This window comes from Triturus cristatus, chromosome 7 (assembly GCF_964204655.1).
Source record: "Triturus cristatus chromosome 7, aTriCri1.1, whole genome shotgun sequence".
Lineage (NCBI taxonomy): Eukaryota > Metazoa > Chordata > Amphibia > Caudata > Salamandridae > Triturus > Triturus cristatus.
In genome coordinates, this window is record NC_140590.1 from 1,158,928,106 (window position 1) to 1,158,949,277 (window position 21,172).

General features: G+C 48.8%; 1 protein-coding gene across 1 annotated transcript in view; it reads left to right on the top strand.

Moving 5' to 3' along the window:
• Window positions 1-21,172, top strand: part of LOC146811315 (uncharacterized) — a 1,339,659-nt gene that overhangs the window by 378,460 nt on the left and 940,027 nt on the right. The window contains exon 8 of the mRNA XM_085615056.1: window positions 19,816-19,926. Coding sequence (XP_085471182.1) covers window positions 19,816-19,926 — 111 coding nt within the window. The remainder of the gene's footprint in view (window positions 1-19,815; window positions 19,927-21,172) is intronic.

Consider the following 21,172-nt stretch of genomic DNA (forward strand, 5'->3'; position numbering starts at 1 on the left):
AGGATAGCTGGTCTATAAGGTTGACTTTACAACCAATCACCATAAGGGTATTTGGACTGATATAAGGTGTACACTAGAACTAGTGACATCATACATCAGGCCAACTTCTCACACCTCCACTCCAGGGTGGGGTGCTCATCTGGGGGATCTGGAGGTCAAAGGTCTTTGGTCTCCAGAGGAAAGGTTGCTTCATATCAACATGCCGGAATTGCAGGCGACTCGTTTGGCATGAAAGGCCTTTCTACCTTCCCTTCGTGGTCAGTCGGTTCAGGTCCTGACGGACAACACTACCGCGATGTGGTATATCAACAAACACGGAGGTATAAGGTTGTTTCATCTCTGTCAAGAGGCTCTGCGGCTCTGGTCCTGTGCTCAGAACAATATGATTTGTGTATTTGCAAATCATCTGGCCGGTGTGCTGAATGTTCGTGCGGACAGTCTCAGTTGGGGTTACTCGGCCGATCACGAGTGGTGGCTTCATCCGGAGGTGGTCCATCGCATCTTTCAGATGTGGGGGTCTCCTTGGTTGAACCTGTTTGCCACTCACGAGAACGCGCACTGCCCGTCATTCTGCAGTCTTCAGTATCCGATGCGGGGAGCGCTGGGGTCGTGTTTGTTGGATTGGAGCACGCAGCTCCTTTATGCGTTTCCTCCCATACCCTTGATTCCTCGGGTTCTGAGGAAGATTCGCCAAGACCGGGCCCAAGTCATATTGATTGCCTCAGATTGGCCAAGAAAGGAGTGGTACACAGATCTACTTCACCTCTCATCTCACCCTCTGCTCCATCTCCCTCTCAGGGCAGACCTCCTCTCGCAGTCACAGGGGCAGGTTCTACAACCCCATCTTCAGAGCCTGCACCTTCATGCCTGGAAATTGAACGGGGCAACCTGAGTTCCTTCACTCTCCCGCCAGATATAGTGGATGATATTTTATCGTCCAGGCGACACTCCACTAAGTCTGTTTGCTCTTCCAGATGGTCCAGATTTGTTAGGTGGTGCGGAGAGAGACACATTGACCCTTTGAAGGCCCGTTTGTCTAATATTCTGGAGTTTTCACTTTCTTTGGCACAGCAAGGTTGTACTGTAGCCACTGTTAAGTTAAGGGCTATTTGTCGGCCTTGTCGGCTTTTCTATGTTTGCCGGACCAGCCGTCTTTATTTAAGTCTCCCATTGTCATGAGGTTCATTAAGGGCCTTACAAATAAGTTCCCTCCCACACCTTTCATTATGCCTCAGTGGGATTTGAATCTCGTTCTTACCTTTTTAATGGGTTCTCCGTTTGAGCCTCTTCATACATGCCCGTTGAGGCTTCTTTCTTTTAAAACGGTTTTCCTGATTGCCATTACCTCGGCTCGGAGGGTAAGTGAGCTTCAGGCTCTTAGTTCAAAACCTCCTTTCTTGACCATTCATGTGGATAAGTTGGTTTTAAGGACCAGGGCTGCTTTCCTTCCCAAGGTGGTTACCCCTTTTCATTTGTTACAGTCCATTACTTTACCTACCTTCTATATGCCCCCTCACCCTTCCAAGGAAGAGGAGAGACTGCATCGTTTGGACCCTAAGAGAGCTGTCAGTTTTTACTTGGATTGGACAAGAGATCTGAGGCTGGACGATCAGCTCTTTGTGGGCTATGTTGGGAAGATGAAAGGCAAGGCTGTGCACAAGAGGACTCTCTCCAGGTGGATTATCTTGTGCATCAATATTTGCTACGCCTTGGCCAAGAAGGACCCCCCTGAAGGTATCAGAGCTCATTTCACCAGAGCTAAGTCTACTTCTTCTGCTTTGGCCATAGGTGTTTCTGTTGTTGACATTTGTAAGACAGCAACGTGGGCCTCCCTCCACACCTTTGCGAAGCATTACTGCTTGGACTCTGAGGTTAGGAGGGATGGCCATTTTCTCGTTCTGTTTTGCAAGATTTTTTGGTCTAGTCAGGTAGACACCCTCCTCCAGGAGAGGTACGGCTTTGGGAGTCTATTCATAAGGTGAGGAATCCACAGGCAGAAGTATCCATCAGAAGAACAAGTTACTTACCTTCGGTAACGCTTTTCTGGTGGATACAGTATCTGCCTGTGGATTCCTCACTGCCCCGCCCGCCTCCCCGTTGTCCACCTGTGTTAGAATCGGGGGTCTCTGGTTGGCACAGGTAAATACTTGTGACAAGCAGGGACCCTCTCCTCCAGTCAGGGCAAGGGACTTACTCCTTAAAGTAACCCCTGCTTACCCTCTAGGTTGCGTGGCGCGAGCAGACAAGGCTAATCTCAGAGCGTTATGGGTTAAGCATTTGTAAATACACACAGCAACTGAGTGACAACATCACACATGGACACCACACCAAGGTTGTATAAAAATAAGTATTCTTTATACAAAAAGGCTTAGTACAAGACCCAAATAACGTTTCTTAACAGGAGGCCACAATACTATCTTAGGAAGGAGCGTTTCTGGTTAATGATATGCGTATCTCTGTGTATCGTGCGGTTCGTTTCGGGGAAGATCGTATCCCAAAAGAGTTAGTTAACGTTGCGGACACGCGGGTCCGATGCGCACATAGTCAAGGCGACTCTCACAGTACCTTTGCGGTTCGTAGGGGTCGACGCGGATGATGCTGCAGGTGAAGGGCTCCAAGAGCGTGCGTTGGCTCTCCTCCGGTTCGGCCCGGCTTGGTTAGATACCCCGGTTCGGGGCGTCTGGGCGGGGCTGCAGGACGGTCCGGGTTGTAGCGGCATCACGGTGCGACGCGGGATGCGTGTCTTGCCTTGGAGCGGGGATGCCAATTCTAATCCAGCAGCGCAGTACGGGGCAGTCGGTACGCTTCGGCGTACGGGGCAGACTCTCCCTGCGGGGCGCTCCGGTCCTTAGCTGCCAGCGGCAGGGGCGGCGAGGCGAGCAGTGCGGCTCACGGGGGGAGGGTGCAGCAGGGTGAGGGTGGCCCGGCAGTGGACAGTGCGGGTACAGCTCGTGCAGAGCGGAGCCACACAGTGCGGGGCGGCCACGGACACGGCTGCAGAACGAACAGGGTTTCGGGTCGCACTTCGATCGCGGCTCCAGCGGTGGGGCAAGTTTCAAGGCAATGTCCAGCGGCTCTTGAGGCAGGAGGAGTCCAATATTCCTGGGACTCCGTTCAGGGGGCAAGCTCACCCACAAGCCCTTGGAGATTTAGGTTGAAGCACAAGTTCTACAAAGTCTCTTTCAGTCTTTTCTTCTCCTTTCTCAGCAAGGCACCCACTGCAGGCCAATCCCCCAGGTCAGGGACAGTACTCCCCCTTCAGCTTTCCCAGGTCCTTCTAGTCGGGCAGAGGTTCTTCGTGGTTTAAGCAGGATCTGATTTCTTAGGAGCAGGGCTCCTATATTTATACTACATTTCTTTTGTTCTTTGCGGCCAAGGGGCCTTTGCCTAGTTCAGTCTGGTTTCTGAGCACTTTGTTGTGGTGACTCTGGGTTGTCTTTCCAGTGTGCAGGGCAGAGACATCAGACGCTCCACAGGAGCCAGCATTGTGGTGGCAGAGCACAGCCCTATTCAGAGTCCAGGTGTACTCCTCCCACCCATCCTGGTGTAATCTTTCTATTCACCACCTGGCTGCCCAGACTGTCTCCTGGAATCCCCCAGCCCTGTCACTCACACAAGCCAGACAGCAGATACACATGAGAGCAGAGGCGGGCTGAAATGGTTAAGCAAGCAAATACCAACTTTCTAAAAGTGGTATTTGCAAACACAGAATATTAAAATAAACTTTGCTACAAGATGTATTTTATTATTCTGAGTTCAGGCATATAAAACTCGAGTTTCTACCATGTTCCCTGAGTCTGCTAGGATTATAGAGTGTAATAATTCCAGCAGCCCATTCTGGCCTATGAGAACAGGTAGCCTTACAATAGTGAAAACGAAAATGGCTGTAATTCACTATTAGGACATGCCACACACATCAGGGCTTGTCCTACCTTACACTTACAATGCACCCTGCCCTTGGGCCTACCATAGGGGTGGCTAATATGAAGTTAAGGAAGGTTTAGGGATTGGCAAGGGGGTGCCCTTTCCCAGTCAGCATGACAGTACCAGACTGCACGCAGGTTCTGCAATGGCAGACCTTAGACCCATTTTACAAGGCTGCTTCTGTGGGTGGCACAACCAGTGCTGCAGGCCCACTAGCAGCATTTGGATTTACAGGCCCTGGGCACTCCTGGTGCACTTTACTGGGGCCTGACAGTAAACCAAATAAGCCAATCAAGGAATCCAATCAATGTAGCAATTTACAATAGGGAGAGCATATGAACTTTAGCACTGATCAGCAGTGGTAAAGTGCCCAGAGTCATAAAACAGCCAACAACAGGTCAGAAAAAATACAGGAGGAAGGCAAAAAGTTTAGGGATGACCCTGCAAAAAGGGCCAAGTCCAACAACCTGTTTCTACCCAAAAATGTTTTATGTTAATATGTCTTAATCATGTTGATATTTTAATAATGAGAAATGCTTATTCAGTTGCTAGTTCTCTATGTCTTTATTGATTATGCATTTGTGAGATTATAAATGTGTTTATATTTGGTATGCTATGTTTACATTTGAAAATGTGTCAGTCCGCCCGTTTGCCTCAGTGGCACGGAAAAAATGGGTGGAACTGACGTCAGCACGCCGACGAGGTCCTCTTATGGCTCCGATGATGTCATAGGGTGTCGCGAGTGGAGCCGTGCTATTGTGACGCCCTCGTCGACTTGGGAGAGCTAGGAAAGAATTTTCGCTGAATGCTGGCGCGGGGGTAGTCATAAGGTGAGGAATCCACAGGCAGATACCGTATCTACCAGAAAATGCATTACCGAAGGTAAGTAACTTGTTCTTCAATCTCTTCCTCACGTTGTCATAAGGCTTGCTTAGCCACGTCCCTCCTGGAACGTGGCTGGAGTCTTTGCAGCGCCGAATAGGGTCCGGCTCCCTCTTTTGGCTCGTTCCGGTAGCGGTCCTCTGGAACTCCGGTTCCAGCGGCGTCTCCTCGTCTCTTGGTGGCTTTCCAGCCTTCTTCTCCTCCGGCGGGTTGTGGAGCGGTCTGTCGTCTCCGAACCGGTTCTCCGGGTGGAAGTCCTCCTCGCTGCATCCTAGGGTAGAACTCCATTTTACGTCTTCCGCGTCGTTGAGCTTCAAGCTCATTGGGTCATGTGACCTGGTCACCTGATCGGGGAACGGGTCCCAGAGCCCGAGTTCCTTAAAGGCACAGTCCAAGTCTTGTATCGTGGATGCCGGCTGAAAACAGAGGAAAGGATATGGAGATAGGTAAGGGGGAAAGGCTTCTGCGTCAGTCTCCTGCTCCATTGTCTTCTGTTGTGGCACCTCGTGACACACTCCTACCCCAGACTGTTCAGGGAACAGGGGAATGCGGAGAGGAAGTCTGTGTTCCGTTTGTCAAGGTCCTTACGATGTCAGACCTCAAAGGAGAAAGGTTGTAGGGAGAGGAACCAATGTAAGACCCGGGGATTATTCCCCTTGTTCCAGCTCATCCAGAGCAAGGCGTGAGCGGTATACAGAAGGAAGTGGGAACCCTCTAGGTAGTACCGGAGTTTATCCACAGCCCATTTAAGCGCAAGACATTCCTTTTCTATAATGGGGTACAGTTGTTCTCGTGGATAGAGCTTGCGACTTATAAACATGATTGGATATTCGGTGCCATCATCAGATGCCTGTGATAAAACAGCACCCAGGCCATTTGTGGAGGCATCCGTCTGCAGAAGAAAGGGCTTAGAAAAATCGGGGGATTTTAGTATGGGGGTGGACGTCATAGCCTTTTTTTACATTTTGGAAAGCCTGTATAGCCTGAGGTGAAGGATTCAGAAATTCCCTGGTCTTTGTCTCCTTTTTCAACAAATCGGTTAAGGGTGTTGCTATTTCCGGGGGTGTGGCTACGGAGCAGAAGATGGCGGACGCGTGAGCACTGAGCTCCGTGCCAGCCTCGTCAATTTTCCTGTCTACTGGTGCATCCGCCCGAGCCTAGGGGCACGAGAGCTCGGTGTGACAGTAGGGGGCCGCTGCGGGAGCAGTTCGCATTACGGTACGGGCTCGAAAACTGGCTGCTTGCCCTGGCGGAGCGGATTGGAGCTGTGCTGTGGGAGGAGAAGGCCCTAAGATGGCGGCATGGCCCTGCCGGTTGGAGCGTGGCAGGCTCTCAGTGTGGGGCTTTGGGCTGATCGGTGGCAGTGGAGTGAGGCCTCCTGTCCCTGCAACAACTTGAGGCAGCAGTCGGCGACGCCGAGAGTCGGCGGAGTGAGCAGCGGCCCACTGAGGAGGCGAGCTACGGTGAAGCGAGCCCCCCGATTGTGACTCAACCCTTGGGTACGTAGCCTTGTGGACTGGGGGGTCCCGGCTGCTTTTTGCCTGTTTTGTACTGTACTGCTGGGAAGTCGGGGCAGAGCAGGTTCGGGGTAGAGATGAGGACCTGCGTGGAGCGGGTGCCTGAGGGAACATTTACTGCGGAGGGCTGCGGAGTGGTTCCGAGACTGCCTGAGAGCCCAGGTCTGAGCCCATCGAACTGCCGCAGCATGGGGGCCGACCTTGGTGCGGGACATTGTGTGGCTTGGCAGTGCCTGGCCTCCTGCCCTCACTCTGGTGGGGGGGGGGGGTTCAGGGTGCCCCCTAGGAGGTGGTGGAAGTCGTCTGGAGCCTGGGGACAGCCTGAGGAGGTTCGGGCCCACTGCGCTGCGGTGCCACTGGGGATTGCCTGCCGAGCGGCATTGCGGATTGAGGCCACGCGCTTGAAGAGGGGGCTACTGTCTCTGAGGCCTGAGGAGGTTCCCGGCCCGGGGACTTCAGGAGCTGACACGGAGGCGAGTAGCATTGATGGCCCAAGGCGGGAGCCTTCGGGACTGTGGGCATTGAGCAGAGAGTCAGCTCTGGATTGGGCAGACTTGGACTTCTTTCCCTCCTCCTTTATCCCAGGGGGGTTGCGGCCGCATACCTCAACATCGAGGGGGGCACCCCCGTCGATGCCGGCCTCAGGGGAGAGAGGGGTGAGGATTGCCCTGGCCACAGATCCGGTGGGGGACCGACGCACAGGAGTGTGAGGAGACCCAACAGAGGCATTGGAGTGGTGGGCGTCGAAGAGCCTAGCGAACATACCTTGCTTCCCTAGGGATCGTAGGGCGCGGGCCGAGGCGAGGGTGCGAGTGACATCTGAGATGGGGAAACCGGGGGGAGCAGCTTGGTCCCCCACCAGAGCAGGAAGACGGAAAGATTGACACTGCTTCAAGAGAGTCCGGTACCTGTGCATCAACAGCTTGCCAAAATCCTTGCAGCCATAGCAGACACCAAGGCGACCCTGCACCAAGACATCAGCACGGTGACGGTGGGCCTGGGCCTGCTGCGTGCGGAACATGCTAAATTGTCAGATCATGTGAAGCAGACTGAATCGGCCTTAGATGTATTGGCCCCAGCACAGCAGGCTCTGACATCGCAGGTGGGCGAACTGGCTGGCAAGGTCCAACAATTGGAAAAGAGGGCCGAAGACGCAGAAGGGCGCAATCGACGGCATAATGTGCGGGTGGTGGGCCTTACGGAAAGCGTGGAAGGGCAGGACATGGTCGCCTACTTAGAACCCTAGTTGAAAGAAGTGGTGGCCCCTCGGGGCCTTTCCTCGTTCTATACTCTGGAGAGAGCCCACCGGGTGCCTGCTTGCCCAGCGGCGCCTGGCCTTTCGCCCCGTGCAGTAGTGGCCCGACTGCTGCACTTTCGAGATCGGGACCTGCTGCTCAGGAGGGCACGCGAGTCAGGCCCATTCACGGTGGAGAACAGCCGTGTCACCTTGTTCCCCGACTACACGCTGGAGGTGCAGCGACACCGCTCCTCCTTTCTGGAAGTTAAGAAGGCTCTCCGCGAGGAAGGAATGCAGTACTCTTTGATGTTCCCGGCCCGGCTTAAGATCAAGCTGGAGGGAAAGACGCACTTTTGTGAAGCCCCCAAAGATGCCTGGGACTGGGTTGAATCTTATAAGGCGGAAGGTCACTCCGGACCCCATGCGGAGCACCCACCTTTCGGAGTAGAACGTCCGGGGAAGCGGCCGAGGTGCCGTCAAAGGAGGAGGAAGGTCAAGGGACTGAGCCCGTCCCAGACAGCGGTGGAAAGGGCTGAGGTGCTGGGGGCGGTGGCCCATCTGATGCACGCTAGAGACTCCTCGTCGGAGAAAGACCCTGAGGCGAAATATGGGGAAGAGTAGGCGGACTCGGACGCATCCCAGGCCACAAGTGGAGGGTTGCCTATAGTGACCCCGCAGAGATCAAACGAAATGTAGTGCCGGCTGTTCTACAGAGGGCTTTTTCCCCCCTGTTTTCATTTTCCTTTCTCTCTTCTCTCTGCTGACCTCCACTCTACTTTACATTCTCTCTTTGTGTGGTGGTTTGGGAAAGCTGCTGAGGATATATCATTTTGCTGTTGTCAGATAAGAGTGGAGGGGTAGCGGGGGGGAGGGGTCGGAGGAGTGCCCCCGGGTTCGGGCCGGACCGCCCCCTTAGGGCTGACACCGTAAGAATGTGAGAAATCTTTTTTTATAGAGTCAGAGTACACTGAACTTGCTCGCTACACCCCCAGGCAGGTCCTAGCCCGGTTTGTCTTGGGCCTTTCGAACTGGTATACATTACCACCATGCGAGTTGTGTGTGAGTTTGGGCAGCTGACGGTTGTCAGTCCGCTTTTGGGGTGGGGAGTTGGTATTTTTGGGTTTGTTGTTTTTGGCCGGTCTGGAGTGTCTTGGTTAATTGGTGCTGGGGTGGGGGAGTCTGTGGGGTGTGCCGTGAGATCTGATGGCAGGTTTTGATTGGCATCTTGAGGGGTTTAAATGTATGACCTGGAACATCAGGGGTATGGGGTCCCCATCTAAGCGATATAAGATCCTGAACTATATTAAGCGCAGGGGGGCACACGTGGTGTTACTGCAGGAAACCCACATTACTGATGTGGCAGTTTCACGCCGTAGCCGAAGGTGGCGAGGGCAGCTTTTTGCAACTACGTATTCAGCCTTCTCCCGTGGGGTTTTGGTGTGGGTTCGACCGGGGATTCCTTTTCAACTTTCCCGGAAGGTGGTAGACAGCGAAGGGAGGTATGTAGTGATTTCTGGCACGTTGAAAGGAAAATAAATCACGGTGGGTAGCATATATGGGCCCAATCGAGACCAGCTCTTCGTTCTTGATAGGTTATCTGGGGAGGTGGTGGGATTCCCTCAGGAACACTTGTTGTTGGGAGGGGATTTTAATTGAGTGTACGATATACAATGGGATCGATCAACCTCACCTCTGCGGGGTACCACGGCGGCCACCACAGCTAGGGGGTTCTGGGGCTGGGCCACGGGGTGGGACCTGCAGGATGTTTGCAGGCTACTGCACTCTTCTCAAAGGGAGTATTCGTTCTACTCTCACTTGTATGATTTGAACACTCGCCTTGACATGTTTTTCTGTTCAACCACGCTCTCCCCCATGTTGTCTGGTATGGAATACCTGGGCAGGTCTCTTTCTGATCATAGCCCGTTGCTCATGGAGTTTGTCCCAGTCCCTGAGAGAGCACCGATCCCACAATGGCGTCTAAACCCGACCATGTTAGAGGATGATGGCTTCCGGCAGGGCTTATCTGAGGCCCTCATTGACTACCTTGCGTCCAACCATGGTACCGCTAGCTCTCCCTTGGTCGAGTTGGAGGCATTTAAGGCGGTGACAAGGGGCCATTGTTTAGGCAGGGCGGTGGGAACGAGGAGATTGGTCACGCAGGAACTTGATGACTTGGAGGCCCAAATTCTGTTATTGGATAGGGAGATAGCTGCAGTGGCCCAGAACCAAAGGAAACTGGCGGAAGTGAGGAGTCTGTACAATTCCACCTGGGACAGACTGTGAACCCTAGATTTCAAAGCGTATCGGGCCGCGCAGCACAGGGAGGGGGGTAGGGCCGTGAGACTACCAGCATGATTAATTAAACCGGATGGTAGGGGGTCCCCTATAGTGAGTGTCACGGATTTCCAGGGCCACGTTCTAACTTCCCAGAAGGCAATCAACGACACGTTCAGGGAATACTATGAGATGCTCTATGCCTCCCCGGGGCCGCCGCATGGGGAAACACTGAAGATATACCTGGCTGAACAACGTTTGACACAGTTAGATCGTGACGCCAGCGAGCAGCTAGCCTCACCTTTTAAGGCGGGCGAAGTTCAGGCGGCAATTCGGGAAACGGCCCGTGGGAAAACGCCTGGGCCGGACGGCCTACCGGCTGAATTTTATGATACTTACGTAGACGTCTTGGCCCCACAGCTGGAACGTATGTATGCCTCTGCATTGCACGAGGGACTGCTGCCACCCACGCTTCAGGAAGTCTTAGTGATTCCGTTACCCAAAACTAAGACGGCCCACAATATTTCGGTCTCTCTCTCTGTTGAACATGGACTTTAAGATTTTAAGCAAGGCTTTGAGGCTCCTCCCTAATATGCATACGTTGGTCCATGCGGATCAGAGTGGGTTTATTCCCGCGCACTCGACGTCCAATAATCTTCTAAGGCTTTTCCACGTTATGTTTCATCCAGACCTGCGCGATTGGCCAGATGCAGTGGTGGTGGCGATTGATCTGGAAAAAGCTTTTGATACACTGGGTTGGGATTTCTTGTTGGCGGTAATGGCTGAGATGCAACTAGGAGAGGGGTGGTTGAGCTGGGTTCAGCTACTATATTGGAACGCCACGGCCGAGTGCGCACGGGATCCGCGGTATTTGCCTCCTACCCCATTCACAAAGGTACCAGACAGGGGTGCCTTTTATCCCCGCTGATCTTCGCCCTGGCTATGGAGTCCCTGGCGCAGCAAGTCCGGAGAGAGGGTGAGAGGCTGGGGATACCCCCTCGACGGGTTCCATCATGTCATTTCATTATATGCCGATGATGTGTTAATCTACCTGAGGGATGATAAGACGGGGGTATATCCGGTGCTGGCCATCCTGGACGAGTTTGCTGCTTTTTCGGGCTTGTAGGTGAACGGGAGGAAAACTTTTGTGTTCCTTCTCCACCCCGAGATGAGCAGACCCTTAAGCCTGCCGCCCACCTTGACTTGGGCACCAGTGTCTGTCAAATACTTGGAGATTCAGATTTACCATACGCAGACCGATTTGTTTGAGGGCAATCTGGGAGGGGCCCTGAGGGCGCTGAAGCCACAAGTGGCCTTTTGACGCACTCTTAAATTGCCAATAAAGTCCCGTTTGGCCTTGTCTAAAATGATAGTCCTGCCTCGGCTATTGTAATATTTTGTTAATCTTCCAGTCTTGATCCCGAAATCCTGTTTTAAGCTGTTAGATGAACGCTTAAGGGACCTGGTATGGGACGGTGGCCGCAATAGGGTGTCGCTGCAGACTCTACGTCTTTCGATTGTAGATGGCGGTTTGGGGGCCCCGGATTTTGAAGCCTATTACTTGGCGGCCCAGCTTCAGTGGCTGTCCAGATGGTTGGAGGGCAGAGACTTGAGCTCGTTCTCGCTTCCAGCGGGGGCGACCTTTTCTCGGATGATTCCCAGGCTCTGAAATAAGCGTCAGAAGCTACACCATATGGGAGCTCTACTCTTGTTGGCGGTGAAGTGCTGGGATAGATGTGTATTCCGCGCCAGGGATAGGTTACTGTACGCTCCAAGTCTCCCCCTCAAGGGGATACCCCTGGCGGGAATGGGCCCCCCCTCTTACACAACGTCAATTGCCGGGATGGGAAGATGCGGGACTGAGGAAAATTGGGGACTGTTATAAGGACAGTGGCTTCCACTATATGATTTTTTAGAATATCATGAGCTTCCGGCGGGGCAATTCCTGAACTATCACAAGGTGGTGGGGGCAGTGTCGGAACTATGGGGGGTGAGTACCGCCATGCCAGACACACACCCAGTACTGGAGGCAGTCATGACATTGGGATCGGCGGGGCATCTGATACGATGGCTCTACCTGGCGATCGGGGATCTGGCGCCGCGAGAGTTGCTGGGCTTGAGAGGCCCTTGGGAACAATTGCTGAACAGACAGCTAACTTATAAAGAATGGCAAAAAGCCCTCGCAGGCCCTAAGAAAGTTTCACAAAATACAGCGTTTAAGGCCCTTCAATTTAACATTCTCCAGAGAACCTATTTGACTCCGCACCGGCTAAATGTGATCTATCACAAAGATGACCAGTCCTGTGCCTGATGTTCACTGGAGGATGCTGACTTTGACCATATGCTCTGGTCCTGTCCGCGACTTTCTGAATATTGTGGTAAAATAGTGGCCATGGTCAACAGGACGCTAGCGCGCACGTTGTCCTGCAGTCCTGCGGTTTGCCGCCTGGGCCTCTTCCCGAGGCCTAAGACGCGCAAGCTGGGGCACCGGTTCGCCAATTTGACCCTCCTCCTGACCAAAAGGAGGATAGCTCTCCATTGTAAATCACGGACTGCGCCACTGGTGACTGCATGGGAGGCAGATGTCTTGTGCTGGGCAAGAGCAGAAGAAGGGGCGCTGATAGCAGAGGATAGGATAACTAAGAAGCGCAAGCCGTATGCGGAACCCTGGAGGGACATAATTCGGGCATGGGAGTCAAGGCAGAAGGTGGACCCTGACAGTCAGAACAAAGTGGTCGGGACTGGGGAGTAGACTCACAGATGGACAAGGGTCTGGTGCCTTACCCTGCTGGCTTGCTGGGCGGGCTTGGACGTTTCCTCCTCTCCTCCTGGCCCTCCCCCCTTCCCTGCACAGGACAAACGGTTGGATATTTCTGCAATTTCAGATGCAGAGACGCATGGACCCCCGGCAGGTATTAAGGTTTTTGTAAGTTTCCATTTGGTTACTGTGACTATAAAGTGATTCAACCTTGGGTTGGCCTTCCTTACCCTCTACCATGGTTATGCCACCGTGGAGTAAGTGAGGCCCTCCACTCTTGAGTGATTCAGGGAGATACCCCACTTTCTTTACAGCTGGTGGGCTCAACGGAGGGTTGGGCCTTGGGGGAGAAAGTAGACTGGGCAAGGACCTATGTTTAGGATATCGTTGGTTGGAGGACATTGAATTTCCCTTAAATGTCTGGAGGGAGGGAGGGATTGGCGACTCTACATACAAGTTACTGATGATAGTCGGCTAGAATGGGGAGGACCGTACCAAGATATAATCTCCTTATGATAACATGACTCCCTGTCCATTTCAGGGAGGTTAGGTTTACCATTCCTGCTCCAATCTGTATTACTGTAAGGAAAGTATAGGACTTTGGACGTGTTAACTACTTATTCCTACTCCAGTCTGTGCATCAGTAGAGAAAGTAGTACTTCACTTCAAACACATTACATATTATAATATCCCTAATAATTTATTTAAAAATACATAAAACCTTTAATATAAACAATTGCATAAAATTATATATTAAAAACACACTAAACAATTTACAGAATGAATACATGATTTAATAATTATCTAATAGAAAAATAATGTTATTTAATTATTACCTAATTAAATTCCTACACTATACCCCTAGAAACCTAGCAGCCCACCACTAAATATAACGTAAATATATAATTATTAAACAATTTACATAATTATTAATCAATTAAAATATTAATAAAATTACTAACTAATTGTATGTAATTCTTATTTAATTAACTTTCAAACCCTATATCCTTACAAACCTAGCAACCCACACCTAAAATAAAAAATTAAAAAATCAGTATAACTTAATGTGGAAAATTAATATCAATCACATAATTACCTAAAAATGATTAATTAATGAATTATTACTTATTCAATGTCCCACTCCATCCCGCTACAGACCCAACAACCCGCTATGGAAGTAAAAATTATGATTGCAATTGAATTAAAAAATCGAAATCATTAAAATTACAAACTATATTTTAAAAAATTATAACAATTATACAAACAATAATAACCTATAAAATAAATATATACACTAAAACACATTCAAATCAAAAAACTATATTTTTACCAACAATATCATTGAAAACGATAGTAAAAACAACAATATTAATAACAACGTTAGTACTTACCTAAAAGAACAATATTCTTGACAAAGATATTTCTGCATCATGATATATACATATCACAATAATTTTTTATCCGATATTTTTATCTCCAGGTATTAAAAAATCTATATTTTGTCAAAATTTGAGTTTTGGAATGGTGCACAAATAAGCTTCATATCCACAACAACCAAGAGTAGATGTGAGGAAAGGTATTCCTTTTAATTCTTTGTTTATTCAGTTCTGTTTCTTTATATCCATACACAACATCCAGCCAACACGTTTAGTTCAGTTAAAACTTGAACTTCATCAGGGCATGGTGGGATCCAGTCACTCTGTACAGATGTTTAAGACGCTCCAAGTTTCTATCTCGACTTTTGAATCCAAGCAATCAAAGATCAACAGCATCCAAACAGGAGCGTCTTAAACTTCCGTACAGAGTGACTGGATCCCACCATGCCATGATGAAATTCAAGTTTTAACTAAACGAAACGCGTTGGCTGGATGTTGTGTATGGATATAAAGAAACAGAACTGAATAAAGAAAGAAAAAAAAGGAATACCTGTCCTCACGTCTACTCTCGTTTCTTGTGGATAAGAAGCTTATTGGTGCACCATTCCAAAACTCAAATTTCTGTTCTGCGTTGCAGTTGTACCGAACAACAGCAGGTGCAGGAATTGTTGTGCACATATGTATGGAAAAAAAAGAAACAGAACAGTGAAGTGCGGCCTTGATAGTCCGCTTTGCTGGTTGTTCTACTAAATATTTTGTCAAAATGCCCACTGTGAATGACGTACTTTGCCTGCTCGAATGTGCATAGATGCCTGAAATGTCATGCACTCCATTACCAGGAAGGGTGGACTAGAGTATGATTCAATTTGAACTTTTCCTGTTTCTTAACCTTTGTCCAGCGGCAGCTCATCTGTTAAGGCGGAGGAGGGTCTCTCCACTGCTCAGTAGCAGTGCACACAGGAAAAATATAATGATAATAAAACAAGTTTGTTATCATTTTATTTTTCTTCTTGTCACTGAGCCGAGTCTTGGGGTTAGGGCCATCCGGACCGAGAGTCAGCAAAAGGTAGGAGGAATGTTGGGCACTAAGTGTGCATGTGGGTTTAAACGGCTGTCTCAACCCGGCTAAACTGACATGCACACTTAGCCTTCCTCTAACCCGAGCTGTGTTGTAAAACTGGGTGGAGAAGAGACGCAGGCTCCCAGTCCCTGTCTGAGTGCCAAACCAGGCTACTCAGAACAATCCTGGCACTGCTCTCATGCTGGTATTAGCATTACCAGCATGAGGGCAGCATATGAATTGGCCATGGGGTGTCTGGGAGCCTGTGCAATGTCTGCTGGGAGTCAAGAGGAGCAGACGAGCAGAAGACCACCCAGGCTTTAGCCAGCAGGTAAGTAATATTTTACATTTATTTTTCTCCCCCGTGCCGCCCCCTAAGCTGCCCACCACAATATTCCTCCAGTTTGCCTTCACAGTAGCTGCCACTTTGTTTCTCATTGTTTGTTTTTGGTGTCTTTCGTAAAGGACTAATCTGAGTGCAGCCCACAGACTACTGCTAGAGGCTGCTTATGACCTGAGGCGGGGGTAACTGCAGGAACATAGGACATAGGGCAGGATGAACAGTGCTGTGGTCCAGGTGATGACCGATGAGCAATACAAAAGAAGTTAAAATGCACCGTAGCACATGGGAAGGAACAGCGGACTGAGCAGAAAAGTAAAGTTTAAGAGAAAACATGAAATCTCAACTCTTGTCTCCCAACACAAAGCTTGAAATTTAAAATCCACTCTACAGGTGGACATTGAAAAGAGGGGAGTCACCTCGACCATGACTCAGATGCAGGTATGTTAACCCATGGGACTACACTCACCAGTTTGGAGTTGTCAAAGAATAGTAGATGATAGGGTGGGTACCAGCAAAGGTGGGCCAGTTTGAGGGTCAAGGTCCTGCAACTGCACCTCCAATATGCACTTAAATTGACTCTTTGAAATGTTTGTATTGGATTTGGAGCAGGTACCCTTCTCCCTTTTCCTGAAAGTTTTACAACCACCAACTGCCAATCACAGAGATGGTAAGGGGTAATCAAGAGGTAGTACACACAAGGACAGAGCGGACTGGGGAACACCAGGCTGCTGCAGTAGAATGTTTTGGTGGGAGAAGTACCAAGTGCTGTTTTACACAGTGTCATTCTGATCTGTCTCTTCAGTCTTATACGCCCAACCACCAAACACAAAGGGCGAGTCTTTTGGGAGGTAGACTGTGAGAGGTCAACACCTGTCAATCTTCGACTGTGCTTAGGAGAAAATCGCACCGCATGTGAGTTCCTGCTAAAGTGCACATGTCCAGCCTTACCAAACTAAGGGCCTGATTCCGATGCGGTTTGGAAATAATTTCGACCTAATCGGTTTGGGAATGGTTTCCGACCAACTCGGATCGGGAGAGTTCGACTAACTGATTACGATGCATCCGGATGCTTCCTGATACAATTCGGACGGACTCCCATTGACTTCAATGGGAGCCTATGTTCTGACCGAATGCTTAGGCTCCTGTTGAAGAAAGGGGCGGCTGGGGAAAATCGGGCAACCTGTGGTGGGCACCCCCAGGTGCCTGCCATACTGTACATGGCTGATAAGGGGGGACCCTTGGGTATTCCCACGGGCCTGATTGGCAAGGATCCAGGTGCAGGATGGCCCACTAAGGGCCCTCAAAGTCTGATTCCGACTGCTGATTCGAGTCAGACGGAACAATTCGAAAAGTCTGTTAGAATCCAGCATCATAAACCGTTGTTTGGAAACGCGGCCCGTAGAGACATACGAGTCTGCTCCATATAGCTCGGTCATTCCAAATGCCATCGGGTTTGGATTGGGATATTTCTAACATCTAACTTGCATCGTAATTAATCGATTGGTCTGAACGCTCTCCGATTCGGTCAGAAAGACACGTTCCCGATCCAATTTGAATGGAGCAAATGCTGTTAGGAGGCCTTCCAAACCGCATCGGAATCTGACCCTAAGAGAAAGTGTAAGTATGAGACAGATGAGCACAGTGCGGTGCTGCACTGCAGCGCAGCATTTGTATTGCCTGTTAAAGTAACTGCCTGATATGACTTTACTGTGAAGCCACCATCTTGATGCCAATACTCTCTAACAGACTCACAGCCAAAATCACTGCTTGGGCCTTAGCTAGCCTTCCTGCAGGGAAAGGAAAGGGCGAAAGGGTGGAGATGTAGCCTAACAGTCTGAGCTGCCAACTTTGAAACTGGGTAACCAGGGTTGAGTCCCGGCATCGGCTCAGTTTCCTATCACTTAGGGCCAGATGTACTAACATTAGTAATAACAATTTTTTGCGAATAGCTTTTTGGTAATCGCTATTACTAAACTAAAGTTATATCTGGCCCTTATGTCCTAATTATCGATTCGCAGAGGGTTTTAAATAGATCTACATCATGAATATTAATTAGGTAGGTCGCTAATTGTGGCCTACTATGATTGGCTGCATCACTGGGATGGAGGCCTGCTAGGAACAGCGGACCACCATGTCTTTGATCGCTTTTAAATAAAGCAATCATTTTTTCTTAAATGCAGCCCACTGCTTGATCTTAAAAAATGTTTTTTCAACATTTACAGAGGGGAATGGAGTTGATGCAGGGGCCCATCTGAGCTTCCGCAAGGATCCAACTGAACTCTTTTAAGGCCCCAGTTGTAATTCTTTTAAAGGATCCAATCTAGATTCCTGCAGAAGTGCAATCAAGTTTATGCAGGAGCTAACTGAGGTCCTAAGGGTCCCAAACTGAACTGCAAGTGATCATCTGAGCTCGTGCAGGGACCCAACTAAGCTATTGCAGGGATTTTTCTGGCCTCAATTTGGTACTTGATGGAGCTTCAGTAGAAACCAAAATAAACTCCTCCATCGATCCAAATGAGTCCTTGCAGATATGCAAGGCATGTACACGCTTTTCCCTGAGGGCCCAATTATGACTTTGGCGGTGTGGGAGCGGGTCCACCACGCCACTGCCCCACTCCCACACCGCCAAAGCATTGTGAGCACTGCCTACCAGATTGCGAGTTTTCTTGTGTTTGGCGGCTGTTTCTTTGGCGGTCCGATGGTGGTGCCTCTGAAAATGGGCACCACAATGTGAGTGCCAAAGGCAGTTCCTGCACAGCATGGATGCTGCAGTCCATGCCGTGTTCAGGAACTGAGGTGCACGCACATGGGGGGGGGGGGGCACAACATGTGCCCTGCATGCACCCCCATGCACAGGGGCTACAGGGGGCCCTGTGGAGTCCCCTTTATTTCCTCACTGCCAGCAGTTTAATGGAGTAAGAACCTCCATGAAACGGCTGGGGGGGAAGAAAGTTGTAATATGCTTGACAATGCTACAGGGCCCTCAGACCACTGTGCCATCCCTGGCGGTTGCAGCAGTGCCATGGCGGTCTGACCGCCCAAGTTGTAATCCGGCATGGGACTGCCGGTGCAGCAGTGTCAGTCACAGCCAGTCAGAGGCTTCATTTCTCAATGCTTATGTTTTTCTTTTGCCATGGCCTATTCTTTTATGTGATATCACCCCTCATAGCTTTTCATATGGTACAATATGAGCATAACCAAAATATCATCTGACAAATATATTGTGTCCTGAGTATCGGTGAAAAGAATATTACCCCATTCTTAATAATAGAAAATCTGTTGTCAATGGGATGATATTTTTGTAAACAATATGCAGGTGACATATTTCTGTCAAAAGATATTTTTACTATTGATTTTTCAATGTACAATCATCTTTCTCATTCCCTCAATCCCAAATCTCTAACTCTGGTTTTCCTTTTTTCTTGTGCTGTGTTCTCTTTAATTTTCTCTTCCTCCTTCTGTTTCTATTTCATCCATCTATAATTTCTACTTCATTATTGGTTTCATTTTCAATTCTCTTACTTGTCAACGTTTACAGAGGGGAAGGAAGTTGATGCAGGGGCCCATCTGAACTTCTGCAAGGATCCAGCGGAACTCTTTTAAGGCCCCAGTTGAAATTCTTTAAAAGGGTCCAATCTAGATTCCTGCAGAAGTGCAATCAAGTTTATGCAGAAGTTAACTTCATTTCCCATTCAGTTACGTGGTTTCTTTTTTCGTTCCTCTTAGAGCTTTGCTTCTCTCTCCTTCTTTATCCCTTCCTCTCTGTATGCATTCTTTTTTACATCAGGTTTTTTATTCGCTGTTACCTTCCTCCTTTTTGGCTGTGGTTGTAGTTTGTGTGCTGTCTCTGGTTTGCACTCTTTAGTTTTCTACCTTATTCTCATCTTTCCACAGTTATTATTTTTCTCTCGAGGTGCAGATATATGTCATATTTTCTTTATAGTATCCAAGGGCATATTTACAAGCCCCTTGTGCCGCCGGTGCGCCACTTTACAATGGGAAAAAGAAACATACCGGTAGCGCAAGGGATTTGTAAATAAGCCCCCCAGTGTTCTTGAACAAGCTTTCAAGATGTTTTTCCCCATGTAATTAGGATCCCCATATTTTGTTCAGATTTAGATGCTTTTCTGTAATCCATATGTTTCGTAGTTAAAATGATCTTCAAGACAAATCTCATCTAGTTCCCAAAGACAATTGTTTCCTCATATTCACAAAAGCAGAATGAAAGTAGCTACTTATTTTGCACTGTAAACGTTTGTCAGTCCTCGCTATGAGATAATCTCTTAATTCACTTTTCAAAGAAGGCTTCGAGAAGGAGTCTCCACAGGCTTGTCTTTAGCATGCAGCATAAACCCGAAATTAAACAAACATGTAGCTATGTATATAGTGTACTAACTGCCTGGAGTGTGCAGCACAGGTATTATTTATTAACATTCTATTCCAGGCATTTGAACTTCATCTGAACAAGGATGATGACGATGGAAAGAAGGAGAAGGAAGGTACAACAAAGACAATGGATTCCGCTGTTGAATCGGAGCCGGCAAGCGATAGAGAGGTGGGATTTTTGACATTCAAATCAGAATATAATAAGGGGATGAGTTAATTGAACATCGCAAATAGAACCTTCCCTGGTCTACACATAGTACACGTGTTTTAAGGTCTTTATGTGTTCTCTTTTCATTTGCAAGTTGTTTTCCTTAAGGGAGGGATGTGTTTAGACAGGCAACTGTCCTGACATTTGGTGCACTCCTAGGCTATTTTATTGGAATCTCTTCTACAAATAGATATTCTTCTTGTGACTCCATTATTCAACAAAACACCTCTGCACAAGCGAGGGACCTCCGAAAACACTGCAAACATATATTTTCAATGTTGAACATTATTTAAACCTGGAAGGATGTTAGAGGCATCAGTTTCCATATAATTTTTAGGTCCGGTGGAGAGAAACCTTTCCCATAGAGTTTCCATATCATTTTCTGGTCTGGTGTAGAGAAAGCTTTAGATTTCTTGGCAGCCGCATTCTTTCTAAAACAAAATAAGAAATGCTCATATATACACACACACACACACACACTCTCAAGCTATCTCTCGTCTTTATCTATTGGTCTCTGTTAGTGTCATTCAAATTTTACTTCAGCCTAAGATAGTTTAAAGCAGTGATACTCAAAGTGGTGCTCAGGGGCTACATATTTCCCCCTGGATCTTTATATGCTACCCCCAGGTCAGGAGAATGTTTTGATTTGTTCTGCATTCCGTCCACCAATTGTGTGTCTTTTGCTTCCACGCCCTAAGTGCGCTGGGTATGCCCAGACGTGGGTCCCGTGCTCACTGTGCCACTGGAATCAAGCTATCCTGGCTGATGAGGGATGAAACCCCGAAACCGGTCCTAGGATGCTTGTTTCCAGTCCAGGGAGGACGTGGCTTGGCAGGTCGGGCTGGACTGTTCCCATGAGACACAGGGTCAAGACTGATTTGCATATGGCCAGGTCTAAACTGGGGTGGCATGGCGAGCAAAAGAATGATGGATTTAACGCTGATCTCTTCACTGGGGGTGAATGTTTTGATTTGTTCTGCATTCCGTCCATCAATTGCGTGTCTTTTGCGCCCCCACTTGGTTTGCTGTTTACTCGACTCAGCACTAACATGAAAAATATGTTAAATAAATGGCAAACAATTAGGTAATTTATAACTGAAGATAATGAAAGTAAGTAACTAGGGTGTCCTGCTTAACTTTCCGAGCACATTTATTTCTAAAGACATCTTTCAACAAACGCAAAAATATGATAGTCTCTTCAAAATTC